Raw genomic sequence first — 15,013 nt, forward strand, 5'->3', positions numbered from 1 at the left:
CCCTAGCCGCCGGTTAACAGGAAGACAGCAACCACGTGGCATAATAAAGGAAATCTGTGTTTATACACACAGTTGCGGCAACTAGCCGCAGTTTTTGGTTGCCGGAGACAATAACATTAATATGGACGAAGCATCTGGAAAAAAATGACACTCACTTTTTTGTCAGGTCTGCCGAATGGCATAATCTGTTCTAACGCCATTACAATAAAGGTGATATTGCCATAAATTCCCGATACTTTTTGTCGGGTCTGCCGAATGGCATAATTCATATTTTAATATCAATATCGCTCGCTCAAATGAACATTGACACTAGAAACACTGTTTTAACGCCATTACAATAAAAGTGATATTGCTATAAATTCCCGATGCGTGATATCGCATAATGGAAATTGCGAAATTTTGTCACGTGACGTCTACCTATACATGTGCGAATATACTTGCTAGCTACTGTACTGACTGCGTTCTCCCTTAATAATATCATTGGCCGGAGATGACTTCATAGTGAGTATGAGATCTCAATCTCATTAGGTAATTTTATTATTCACTCAAGTGACTTTGTTACAGGTCAGTTAAACTTTAGAATACTGTTATAATAGTTAATATAGTACCTTAATATTAAGCCGCACTTAGACCAAGCAAGTGAATGTTTGTTCTTCCCCCACTCCAGCGAAATTCTTATGCTCGCGCAATAAAAAGCGTTCACGTCAAGAAAATTTCGCTGGAGTGGGGGAAGAACAAACATTCCCTCGCTTGGTCTAAACGCAGCTTAATATTTAGGTACTTACGTGATGCTTTCACTTCGAATTTTTATTTCGTGAACACTATCGTTTTATATTTCATTTTAACTTGAGATCTATATTTGTTATATCTATGCTCTGCAATGATTTCGTTATCTATAATGTCAATAAATAGGTATTATCTATCATCTAATAAATGCTAAAATACAATTTTATTACACGCGATTTCATTGATTCAGTTGACCTTTTGACCGAAGTGGAACTGACCAGGAACATCGCCTTAAAACGCAAGACCAAGAACACATAGAAGGCGACGTGGCGAAGGCTTAGGCGTGAAACCCACTTAACGCAGCGAGTGGGGCGCTCGCGCAAAATTTCACAAGTGGCGCGGTGAATAATCGAAATTACAACGTGATCAAATACGGCAGAGTAACTGGTTTTAACGAAGCGCTGCGCCCGCCTGCCCCATAATTCAAAGCACATTTGGTTTCTCAGCGGGACGAATTAACGATAATACTACATGTTCAAATATGTCAAAGCCCATTGAATTCGACAAGCACAAGGGGCGCGCGCTTTTTTATTTATCCGCTTCTGGACGCGTTGTCGATAGACGGGCGCCTTGGCATTCTTTTGATAACAATAAAGTCATTGTTTAGTTGCTGGGTGTGCGATATATTGCTAGTAGAATTATGTCATCGTGAATATGAATTACAAGCCACCGAGAAATAAAATAATATTTTTATTGCTTTATTATGAGGTTTTGATAATAATAATTATTATGTGCTTTTCGCGCTTTTTATTACATAGGTGAAGGTTAATGCGCGAGTGGAAGGAGTGTCATTTCGGTTGTATTCAGGCTTCACGGGCCTACTACTTAGTGAGCGCCCCTATTCGCCACGTTTGGTGGACTTTGTCCCTTATGTGGCACAATAAAAAAACGTTAACCGCCCTCTCAGTTTACTAACAATACCAAAGGAGCTATTTTTCGGAGTTTGCTCTAATTAACTTGGAAATTAAATGGCCGACATAAATTAAATATATCTGGTAATCAAAGACGATTTTATCTCGATAGGACGAATAAAAAAAGTTTTTGGCGTAACGCGTAATTTTTTCATCTCGGTGCTTATAGCGCTGGCTGGACGCTTATGCTTTACCACAAGCTTACCTTCGCAAATCGGTTCTTATCGGAAAACCCGTGTGTATGGACGGGAAAACTGTAGCTCGAGCGGAGGGAGCGGAGCAAATGCGGAGGGGAGATTCAAGATGCAAACCACATCCTCTGGGAATGTCTTAGAATGTGCTCCGATCGGGAGGAGATGCTCAGCTCGGTCCAACCAGTTGTTGGGCCCATCAGGCCGTGCAACTTGGTTGCTATTAAGGCCAATTATCTTGCATTTAAAAAATTTGCGGCGTCTTACTGCGGGCGTGAAGATCTCTTCACATAATTTTTGCTGTTCGTATGATTAGCGTCATTATTTTGTTTTATATACACTAGAATGATTTTTATTTTCATAATTTCCCTGTGATCTTCTCTCCCCGGCACTTTGCATTAGAAAGTAACTTTAAACTCAGTCAGAGCTCACTTTGAGCGTAGCAACTTTAGTCCTGGGTATCTCCTCCTAGGGCATTCCCGGCCTAAAACTTAACTAGATGCTTCACATCGCCAATGTAGGGCCACGTGGTACGCTCGATTAAGTACTTCAATGTAGCTCGCGCAAACTGAAAAGCGCTGTAAAAGTGTTATTTGTTGCGCAAACTATACATCGTAGGCAGGACGCTGACGTGTAGCCGGCGCAATAGAGATGACCGTATAGTATACGATCATCTCTGTCTGATAAAAAAGCTCACGGCGAACTGTGTACGGTGAAATGTAATATTTATAATTTACATATAACTTGGTTTAATGGCCTAAAGGCCCTAAAGCAGGGGGGGGGGCAAACTTTTTGGATGGAGGGCCAAATTCAAGAATTAAAAATGAGCGGCGGGCCGCAAGTAAAATACCATTTTTAGATATACACTATTTATTATCACGAAAAATAAACATTACAAAAAAATAATGAGAAGAATGAAACTGATGTACCTTTTTTAACATTTTTTTAAATTCATGTGTTAATTTTGTAGTTGATATTCTCAAAGCTGCTTCTAAATGGGCATCGGAGATATTTGATCGTAAAGAATTTTTATTGAGGTTCATGATCGAAAATGTTTGTTCACATATATAGGTTGATCCAAAAATAACGAACATTTTTCTTGCATAATCTTTAAGTTGGTCGAAATTGTCTGAATTAAGGGCATTGTAAAATTTGGAGATTTCTTCACGACGATGCAATTCTCTTAAATCAGTGTCACACTGCAGATCAATAATCTCAAGTTGTAGCTCTGTTGGCACACTATCAATATCTATTGAAATCGATGTTCAACGTAGAAAATAGTGGTTACATAGTATGAGACGAGACGCAAGGAAGACGTACTGAGATAATACATTTACGAAACAAGAAATTCTTAAAATTTTAATCTATTGTCAATATTTTTTAAAAAATATATATAAAAAAAGTTATTCGTAATCAGAAGTACAATTAATGATGGCGGGCCGCAAAAAAATACCCGGCGGCCACATGCGGCCCGCGGGCCGCAGTTTGCCCCCCCCCTGCCCTAAAGCAATATTTTTTCCCCTGTTCAATCTAAATAAATTTACTTCCTAATAGTAAATAATACACACGGAACACTATTTTTGCGTGAGTTATAAATGAGTCATTAAAATATTCTTAAAAATAATACTACATATTACTTAAAACTATGATTTCCACAATCAATTCCCGATATCGACATAATATGAGATCCTTTGTTGTCAGTCACATGTTAATCGGTAAGGAAACAAGTCTTGTAAAGACATCACTATACATAAACGAGAAAATGAATGATCGCCAATATTAATGGGTTTTAACGATAATTAGTAAATTTCGGTGTAATCCATTTCACGCATATACTTTGGCTCCGGGCCTCCCAGGGATAAAAAATCGCTAGATACTGTCGGGAGGCAGGGTTCACAAAATTTAGCAGGTGCCAATGACTTCCAGATTTACGTTTCTAGTCGCTTCAACCGCGGTTTTCCGGGCATATTCCCCATACCAAGAGACTTTGGATCTACGGAATGCAGGTATGATTTGGAACGATGCAAGAAGACTGACTAGCGACAGAGATTCTCGGAAGCATCGCTCGGTGTCCATATCGTCGGTATTTTGAAAAAAGGACGAATTAGCCAAAATTATATCTTACAGGAGGTCAAAGCAGGTCAATAATGAAAATCTATTCTGAGTTTATTTTTCTCGTTTCACCATGAGTCCTTTTATGTTTCTTCAAATTGCACAATGTCGTACATCTGAAAGAGCAAACATCACACCCATAGGGTTTTTCACCCGTATGTTTCCGCTTATGCACAGTAAGAACATGAGACAACCTACATTTGTAGGGACACACATCACACTGATATGGCTTCTCTCCAGTGTGACTCATCATATGCGTTTTCAACGTGCAGGATTTCCTGGAACTGTAAGAACAAAGCTTACACTTATAAGGTTTTTCACCGGTATGAATTCGCTTATGTGCAGTGAGATCACTTGACAGTATACAGGTATAAGAGCATACGTCACATTTGTGAGGCTTATCACCAACATGACTCATGATGTGTGCTTTTAGAGTGCTTGACATCGTACAGCTGAATTGACACATATTACAAGTGTAAGGTTTTTCCCCCGAGTGAATTCTTTTATGTATTTTGATTCCGCCGGGCATGGCGCATCGGTACGAACACTGGTCGCATTTGTGGGGTTTTTCCCCTGAATGTTTCATTTTGTGCACGCGCAGCATGCTCTTCGTTTTACACTTGTAGCCACATACATCACATTTGAATCGTTTAACTTCTTCGATATCATCCGGTGAAATTTCTCTTGTCTTATTATATTCTATAGCTATTTCATAATGAGAGGCTTTAGGAGCAAAAATTAATATTTCTTCGTCGCATGGGTCGTTCTCTTTTTTTATTGGAACTTTCTCGACTGTTTCTAGCAGTAGATCTGAATCCTGTAAAAAAAAAACACTAATTATTCACCCAAACACTAATAAAAATGAGAGAGACCGCTCTCTTCTTATTAAAAAGCCTGAACCTATCTTTCTTACAAGCATATTTCTCAAACGAGTAGTCCTACTGTTCAGCTGTCAAAATCAGATCCCAGCTCGCTTGACATTGATTTCAAAACCATTTAAATACACTAGTACTTGTTACGAATTGAATTATAAAAATTCCGCAAATCAAATAACATACAACAATACGATGCCCGGCGGGATTTGAATTTGTAACCACTGGATTTGCGTCAATGTGCTTTACCGATTAAGCTACAGGCATCCCATCAGTAGTTTTTAAATGAAATGCTTATTAACTTGCGTTAATTTTAGCTATCAGTTTTATGTATTAAATCAAGGTATCAATAATTAAGTGTCATATTTATTAGAAAGTGCAAGTACGTCATAAATAAAATTTGGAGCGATCCGGCGGTTCAACCAGCAATGGATTGATCCCAGCTGATGATGATAATGATGTTGATGTTGAAAAATCGAATTAAGTTAGTATTATGTTAAGTAAGATAATTAATTATATATCTATCACCGAAAGTTAGGTACTTCAGCTAGTATATTATAAATACATTGAATTGGGCATGGCTCCTACACGCCATCACTAAGACTAAAAGCTGATGTTCTACAGTGGTGTGCCCCGAATGGTAATCCGCGGAACCACAGGGTTACGCAAGGTAAAATTATGGATATTCAGTGTATTTAGGGCGATTTTTGTATTTTAAATAAACCCAGTTGAATTATTGAGTTGTCAACAATATGAAGCATTGATCGAGATCACCTTTTGCGGTGGCCAAGTAATCCTGCGACCCTTTGAAATATTGGATAAAAAACCATTGTTATTAGGCAGGAAACACACTAAATTAATTATAAAATAAAATTCTACATTGAAGTTATCGACTAGTTTTTTTACTATGAAGGAACATTTGCGGTGTGTATTTATCTCACTTAGCTGGTCAACCCACCATGTAGGCTACCCAGGCTAAACCCATATAATTGAGATTGAATATACTAAAAGTCTGGAACCCAAGATGAAGACGAATCTTAAAAAGTGGGACGCACAGAACAGATTAATAAAATGTAAAGGTCATTGATCATTGATCAAGCTTTGTAGAAGCATTGTACTTTTATGACGATCAGACCATAAACACATATTTTTACACTGAGTACTGACAGCCCTCAATATTGCATGGTCGTTAAATTTACGTGACAAACTTTAATGCATATTATTATAATACAGACGTATCAGTAGCAATAATACCACTCAGCATTACATGGGTGACATAGGTACATTAATATTTTTACAGTCCCACGATGGCTGCGCGGCTTAAGCGTCGGCCTATGGCATCGTGGGTCCCAGGTTCGGATTCTGGGTCTGGCAAAGTACACATACTGTTTTTCAATTTGTGCATGCGTCAGAGTATGGTTGAGCAAGTGGCTGACATCCATTTCTCGTAAAAACAAAATTTTCTAATTCAAACCTTCACTCTGTAGAGGCCCGTATGATCTTATTAGTATCATATATGGTCGTAAGTTGTCAATTCAAAATAATACAACGAAAAGGATTGTCAGCATTTGCCCAATCATAACAAAATCAGTAGGGTCTGTTATGATTTGTTAATTGCGAAAAAATCTATTGTAATATATGGACTGCATTTGTAAAAATAAGGACACACCATGAATCCTCACTCACTCATCGAGTCCGCCATTCGATGTAGTCAAGTCTCTCAGTTCATTAGTATAATCAATCTCTCGATCACATCAGTATCCATATCCGCGATTATAACCTCACGCTGTCATCTTTATTATTTTGTTTATTTATTATTGTATCGACAAATAAACGCCCTCTCCGAAATCTACAAGAAAACACGACTCTCCACACACTCCGCCAAATATCTATTGAAAATAATATTATATTATTTTACACGTGTTTAAGTTTATCCCATATTTTTTCACACCCGAGATACGTAGCCTGTTATACCATAGTTTCTTAAACGGTGGTCCGCGAATATTTTTGGGTGGGCCGCAAATATTTTCTGCAGTTCAAAAATAGTTAGTACTTATCCATTTTTAAAAGCTTACATTAAATTTGAAGTAATACATATCTTTCAGAACTTGTGCACCTTAGATTATAGAAAAATATAGATAGAGCTATTGCAAGTGCAAGTGCAAGTGGAGGGGACGAGGCAAGTACGTGAAAAAGTTCGTCATGTTTTGAGGGACAAACACTTGCAAAAGCTCTATCTATATTTTTCTATAATCTAAGCCAGTAGCAAACATTTTTTTAAACAGTCGATATACTGAATTATTTATTAGGTTAGGATTTCATTCTTGAATTCATGAATTTTGCCAAAATCAGAACATTGAAGACTGTATAGTTTTCGGTCATCTCTTTCCGATAAGAATGCTCACGGCGAACTGTGCCACGGTGAATTGTTTTACGTACAATTTACATGAAACCATCCAATCATATACCGGTTGCAATGCTTTAGAAGAAATTATATGTGTCAGGTATGAATTATGATGCATGTTTTTGGATAATAGACTTTACTAGTACGTAAATTCTAGACTATTGTCAGTAGGTATATTAGTATATGAAAGTAGGTGCCTACCTCAAATGAGGGCTGAGCTACGTCGGATTTCTCTTGCTTCAGATGAATTGCTGGGCTGTTTGGTCGCTCTATCGGTACGTCAAACCAAGCTGGACTCGTTAGCTTTTCTTCCGTGTCATATTCCTCTACATTTTGTTCTCGTTTAATATCCATTTTAGGTATTTAAATTGTATCTATACCTACTAATGCATTAACAAGCATCTAACAAGGAAAAAATGTGACAGTATAATGTCAGTTCAGTAGTTGTCAGACAACATTAATAAATTGTCTATTCCCAGTGCTGCCAGTAGAAAAAGTATAATGTAATAATATTTTGTGATACACAAAAATCCATTTAATGCCAGCGAGCCAATAAATCGCCGATTTGTCGATGTTCTGCTACTGATCAACGAAATAATAAAAAAGTCTAGCTGTCAAAAGTTGCGATTATCGTAAAACCTTCCGATAATCCTATAATTTTGTGATATTTATAATATGTAGACTTACATAAACTAATATAGCAGTGAAAACAATACGAGTTTTTTCGGTGCGAATGATCTCGTATTAAGGTGACGCATCAGTGAAACGGCAAATAATTTTCAACTGAAGGCGCGACGAAATTTTGGACTCGCTCGCATTCAGTGAGATAACGTCGAGCTAGAAACACGTCACTTTGCTTCGTGATGGCGACGGGCCAATTAATTCTTAAATCGTGTAAGGATGACTAAAAACGTTACCCATTTAATTTAAAAAGAAAACATGTCAATGAATATATTATTATTGTTACCAATAGAACAATAAACAGAACATAAAATGGACGTATGTTTGATTTATATGACAAATAATATTTCGTTTGACAGGCGTCATTTGCACCTGCGACCCGCAATCCGCGCATCGCCTAGCAACGATCTTTTTAGACCGTGCCTCAACTGATGTACGGCCTTAATGTTAAATAGTATTTTACATAGTGATCGACGGACGAAGTACCTATAATATCAAACATGTTTGAAATCCAATCCGCAGATCTGGGGTGCTCCACACGAAAAAAAAGTCCGAAGACTGTAAATCGTCTGACTTGCGTGCCAATGGAGCGCCGGCATAAAGGCCTCTACACCAGCAGACTTGCAGACCTAATAATTAAGGCCTAATTAGATTCGACCAGATTCAACTATTGTCATGAGCAATCGTCGTTCTTATTGAACAATTGCCCGGAAAGATTAAGCTAGGTACCAATTCAATCGTTAGTGTCTTAAAACATTTTGGAAAACGCATCAATTTCTTATTTGAACAACAGTTTGCATATTTTCTTTTCGATTTTTAGAGTCCCGATTATATGGTACCCGGTTATGGTATGGGGTTAATTATAGCGTTTTTCGACACAGCAAACAGCTTAAAACTTCTCAAAATAAAGTTAGAATATTACACAAGATTTTTGCTTGAAATTCAACATGCCGGTCTTATATGTAAGTAGTTTATGTTACTAGGAAAAAATACCAGCTGGCAATATGCGCTCAATCACCGCCATCTTTAGATTACTAACTCATTAGTGGCACAGGTGTCCATATGGACACATCAATTTTGTTGATGGTGTGATATGAATTTTTATTTGTTTTAAAAATTGCTTATTTACATTTTTTATGTACCTATCTGTAATATAACAGAGAGTGAATAGTGAAAATAAAATTTTCATATCGTTTTTAAGTTTTGAGATAATAGCCGTGTCCATATGGACACGCGTGACACTTTTGTTGTTTTCAATACACATTACACACAAGCTAATATTCCATTTTCTTCACTGCGTTCTGATTTCAGATGTTTCTTTTTCTTTCAAAAAATCAGTCACATCGACGATTTTATCTATTTTTTTGAATAAAATAATTTAACTCGTTAAATCGTATATATCTGCTAGAACCATTGATTTTGATGTACACAGTTTTGAATATCCATCCTATCAAGATCCATCAGCGTTCTTATTTTCTACATTTTCCCCGTAAAATTGATATTTTGTGCAGCTAGGTGTAATTGCGTGTAGAATCACCAGTTGCAGTATAAAATATCAGATTGGTCTATCTATGTTCTTGCATTCCTAGATTTCACTTCTGTATATGCTTTTAATTGTCTATGCTTTAATTTATCGATTGTTCCACCATCATTCTCATCTGTTAAAACCGCAGGATCTGGTCGGTGGTGAGATAAATAATAATATTATATTCGTCGACATTATCATCATCACTAGCTTCATAAAGTGCATTCAATGCATTATTTACCAGCATATTTTCTCTTTCTTCAATCTTAGACATATCCCAGAAACTAAATACTTTGACAAAATGAGAATAATATATTTTATAAAAAATATAGTGATAACACTGATAACAAATCATAATTTAAATTTGTAGTGCTAAGTGGCACGCGTGTCCATATGGACACGCATTAATTCATTATGCAATAACACCACATAAACAAAAATAATTCCATTTCGTAATAATTACATATCATGAAACTGAACACATTTATAATTCATTCAATGACAGAAATATTATTCTTTGAAACACTATAATCAGAAAACCACGGTTACCTTCAACATAATTAAGTCCATCATTTAGTGATTATAAAATGAATGGCCACTTTGACACTTGACATTATTTTTATTATGTCAGCTAGATCATTCAAATGACGAACAATTGAAGCAGTGTACTTATTTCAACTGACTAACGTTTATAAACCAAATTATTATTTCAAAATAACAATTAGGCAAAGTAAACTGTACTACAATAATTGCGTGTCCATATGGAAACGGGTGACACTTACTAACGTGAGCAATTGAGTCTGGCACTAAAGAGTTAATAAAGCTTGAGCATAACTTTTTGCACAAGCAACGAGTGGTCCACTTTTCAGCTGTCAAAATCAGATCCCAGATTGCTTGGCATATTGATTATCGATTTCCAAAAAATATTCAAATCAAACCTTTCCCTATGTGAACACGACAGACGTGTCAGTATGAGCGCTCTATAGAACAATGACAGGTAATGACAGTTCATACTTAGACAACAATGGGAGGGGCGGAAAAAGTAGGACCAGTCGTTGTGAATGTATCGGCTTTCTACTTGAGTCGGCAATGGCTCGCTACGTTCAGTGCGCAGAAGGATATAGAGGTGCAGTGGCGCAGTAGATATATTAAAAATCGCCAATAATTCACTGTATAAGTATCCTTTTGAACTAAAACAATTTGAAAAACGTTAATGTAGTGTTTCACACTGCCTTTAATATTAGCGGTAGGTAGGGGGCCCGCCAAATATCCTAGCCTGAGGGGCCGTTTCAGGATGTGGGGGCCATGGTGCAGGTACACCAAGTGCAATAGACCGATAAACGAGAAATTAGGCTGTGCTGTGTTGAATAGGTTTGTGTATAAGTTAAATGCAATACTAAATATTTTTTTTGTCCATTTTCAATCAATATTTTGAAACTTCAATATTAAAAAACCAAAAATTGACGACAAATAGTCGGCGAAAAGAACGACTACACCCATTACCTACAGTCGGTGGTGGTGTAAATCAAAAGAATCTTTTTTTCAGTGGAATTCGGCATAAATATTTTAGCTCTCTACAAGCGGGTAGCACAGCCCATATTATTTGAGTAATGTTTTAGCATACTAGGCGCACATGTCCAGCACGGTCGCTGTTAGTCACTTCCAATCCGCCAGTCACTGAATGATGACACGCTCAATGGTTACCGCCACTATGCCTGAAATTTAATTAAAACTAGGAGAAACTGTAAAAATATACCGCCGTGTATTGTGAAAATAATATGTAAAAAATAATTATATGATGAAGAAAAAGAGCCTATGGGACTAATTTATATTCTCCTCATTGCCCCCCCCCCCCCCAATATTAAATCCTGAGTGCGACACTGTAGAGATGTGTGTATCTGTGTGTATCTAGCGCTGCATGGTAGCAAGATAAATTAAGACAAATAATCTTAGATTTTACAAGCGATGTTTTTATAAATTATACCATGGCAACACTGGCGTGTTGGCTTTGCACTTGGTAAAACATTACTCACTAAAATCGGCCGCGTGGAGGGCTTGCAAATATTATTATGTACTTATACCTACAACATCTTATAATTATTATTATTTTTTAAATCAAATCTAAATTCAAAATGACAAGTAAATCTCTTATAATATGCATCAATTTTTAATTTTATGACCCATGCAATCTATTTCTTGTAAAATAAAACTGAATTATGTTTTGAACTTTGTTTATCTATTTAAATAATAATATGGTTGGACCACCGATTAGCCTACCACTGCTGCAGTGACGTCCCGTGAGGGTAGGCAGATTAGGCGACGCTTGGCGGCGGCAAATCAAGGATAATCGCTAGGTATATGTAGAAATAACGGTTCTAGATACGTTTATCCTGGATACAGCGGCAAACACATTTTAAAAATAGCTGATATATTGGTTTATTTGTTAGTTTGAGTTAGGTTAGATTAGGTTAGGTTATCCTAACAAATAATCCGTGATATCAGCTATTTTCAAAATGTGTTTGCCGCTGTATCCAGGATTACCGACTAGTACCGCCTAGGTAGGTACCTAAACTTAGTAATAACGGAAATATCTTTTCATTTAAAAAATCAGCTCGCTGGTTGGAAACAGAATTTATAAATTAACTTATAAGGTTTAACAGGACTGTAACTTTTTTGTCAGGTTCGCGATGTCTAGTATACTTCCGATGTCCTTGGATGTCACGTCCTTGAAAATCAGCAACGATACGAGCAGATTTGTGAACTATATTTGAATTATAGGTTCATAAGTAAATACTTACGAGTCTTCTTCTTATTGTGCCATCCCCTCAGTGACGTCCCGTGGGGGTAGGCAGATTGAGCGTCGCTTGGGGGCGGCAGATACTCGAAGGGCGGCAAATCGAGGAGAATCATTTGGTATTATATAGAAATAGCTACCTTAACTTAGTTATATTATAACCAGAGCGTTGGAGATGTTTTGTTCCGGATGCTTTTTTTATTATTACCCAGTAGGTACTCGCAGCGATTTTAGTATGATGTCAGCACGCTCGACTAGTGATTTTTTTATTTTATTTTTGACTTCTCAGTTTCGTATACAAATGCTAATAAACTTGGCGCCTAGATATTTTTATAAATGTAAAACACCAAAAACGAATAATAAATCAGTCATAATAATATAATGTCAATTACTCGGATTAAAGAGTTCCTTTCATAACAGTGGTAGGTATACTGCGCAAAAGCCAATTATGTCGCGCCATGGTTAAAAAGAAAATAATATTATATATATCAACGTTGGTAAAGAAACAAGGAGAATTTATGGTAGAGATTTATAGGTAGGTACATACCGTATTTTTTAATTTATCCAAATATTTTTGCCAGTCACTAGCGAGATTTAAAAGTTGCCGGATGTACCTATTGCAAATAGATACCTATTCATAATGATTATTAATCCTTATTGACATTTGACATAATCAATTAGTATTCGTGCATATAATGGGTGTTTACGTTAAGTACCAGTTAATTGTAATAAAAATGTACACTAGTAGGTAGCTACCTAGATTATATCATATTTATCGTGCTGTGAATACAATACTGTGCAATACCTTCTTTTAACGGCCCACGTGCTCGTCGTAGGTCAAAATTGAGTTTTTATTGTATTTTCAAACCATGATCCTGGACACTCCTTAAACGTTGTAGATAATCTATTTATATAATTTTGAAGCCTTATTATCCCTCATATTTATTTTAAATATTTGATGACTTTATAAAGTATTTTTGTTACATAAAATAGTATTCTTTTAAACCTCTCGCTCTAATGTTTTAGAATATAGTCATATTTCGGTACATAACTGTGCAATGGTGTTAAGATTTTTTACATTTATTAATTTTTAAACGCATTTATAAAACCATCAGTATAATTTATATCGACATTATTATATTGAAATATTTACGATAAAAAATTATATTGATAATCTCTGTGATCCCAAATTTGACAAGAATTAGGCATTTTATTATTCAAAAATCGGCAAGATTAACACATTTGAAAATAATTCTAAAGATACTTATTATAAGCTATGTTTTTGTCCATTCAAGTGTGATAAACATCTTATGAATAATGATTGCTTTATAATAATTATTGACCTAAGAATAAGGTAGTGTTTTTTTGAAATACGCCATTTCTTTTGTCATTCCCCAGTAGTTAAGCTACAACATACGGCCGTAGCCATAAATTGACAAACTATAATTAAAGTAGGAAGTAAAATGATATTGACGCGCGTGTTTGAACATGTACCTAGCCGAAATTTTTTTAATTTTTTTTAAACGGTACATGTTCAAACACGCGCGTTAATATCATTTTACTCCCTATTTCAATTATAGTTTGTCAATTTATGGCTACGGCCGTATGTTGTAGCTTAACCACTGGGAAATGCCAAAAGAAATGGCGTATTTCAAAAAAACACTACCTTATTCGTAGGTCAATAATTATTATAAAGCAATCATTATTCATAAGATGTTTATCACACTTGAATGGACAAAAACATAGCTTATAATGACTATCTTTCGAATTATTTTCAAATGTGTTAATCTTGCCGATTTTTGAATAATAAAATGCCTAATTCTTGTCAAATTTGGGATCACAGAGATTATTAATATAATTTTTTATCGTAAATATTTCAATATAATAATGTCGATATAAATTATACTGATAGTTTTATAAATGCGTTTAAAAATTAATAAATGTAAAAAATTTTAACACCACTGCACAGTTATGTACCGAAATATGACTATATTCTAAAACATTAGAGCGAGAGGTTTAAAAGAATACTATTTTATGTAACAAAAATACTTTATAAAGTCATCAAATATTTAAAATAATAATGAAGGATAATAAGGTTTCAAAATTATATAAATAGATTATCTACAACGTTTAAGGAGTGTCCAAGACCATGGTTTGAAAATACAATAAAAACTCAATTTTGACCTACGACGAGCATGTACCCCCTTAAGTAGTTTTTTTTGTAAACATATTTTTTGCTGATAATAGTGTGGATTTGTAGTGTATTTCAATCATCAACGGTTGAATGTTGAGACTATTAATTAATAGTGTATTTATGATTAAATTTAGGTTTATATTAAAAAAATAATGAGAAAAATTATTTTGTTTACATGTTGTAGGGTACAATAATAATAGAAAAATGGTGTGAAAATAATACATCTGCGTAGGCATTACTAAATGATACAAACCAAATGTGTCAGACATATCAACCAAATGGCATCTCAGACTCTGGTGATTTGGGTTAGTGTCTAACTAATATTATATTTATTCGCTTATTTATTTATTGATATCTAAATTTAATTTTGTATGTTTCAGCTTAGTGGTAGGTGTATATTTTGTTAGTAATGTATCCATACCATGGCCCCCACAAGGGGGGGCTGACAGGGCTCTAGCCTGGGGCCCGGCTTCGATAAGTGAGATAAACACATATCACAAATTTGCTCTAATAGCAAAAAAATCGCATGCGGCGCTATTTTCC

At 35.6% G+C, this 15,013-nt stretch overlaps 1 protein-coding gene across 1 annotated transcript; it reads right to left on the reverse strand.

Moving 5' to 3' along the window:
* Window positions 1-2,710: 2,710 nt before the first annotated feature.
* LOC147077180 (uncharacterized) lies at window positions 2,711-7,706 on the reverse strand. Its single transcript, XM_085941457.1, has 2 exons — window positions 7,478-7,706; window positions 2,711-4,817 (listed from the first exon to the last, which is right to left on the reverse strand). The coding sequence occupies exons 1-2, from the start codon at window positions 7,628-7,630 to the stop codon at window positions 4,044-4,046; spliced, it is 927 nt and encodes a 308-aa protein (XP_085797583.1). The 5' UTR covers window positions 7,631-7,706; the 3' UTR covers window positions 2,711-4,043.
* Between the last annotated feature and the right edge of the window lie 7,307 nt (window positions 7,707-15,013).

The sequence above is a fragment of the Rhyacophila brunnea genome, unplaced genomic scaffold, assembly GCF_057557595.1.
Source record: "Rhyacophila brunnea isolate RB1 unplaced genomic scaffold, BYU_Rbru_1.0 scaffold_13, whole genome shotgun sequence".
Lineage (NCBI taxonomy): Eukaryota > Metazoa > Arthropoda > Insecta > Trichoptera > Rhyacophilidae > Rhyacophila > Rhyacophila brunnea.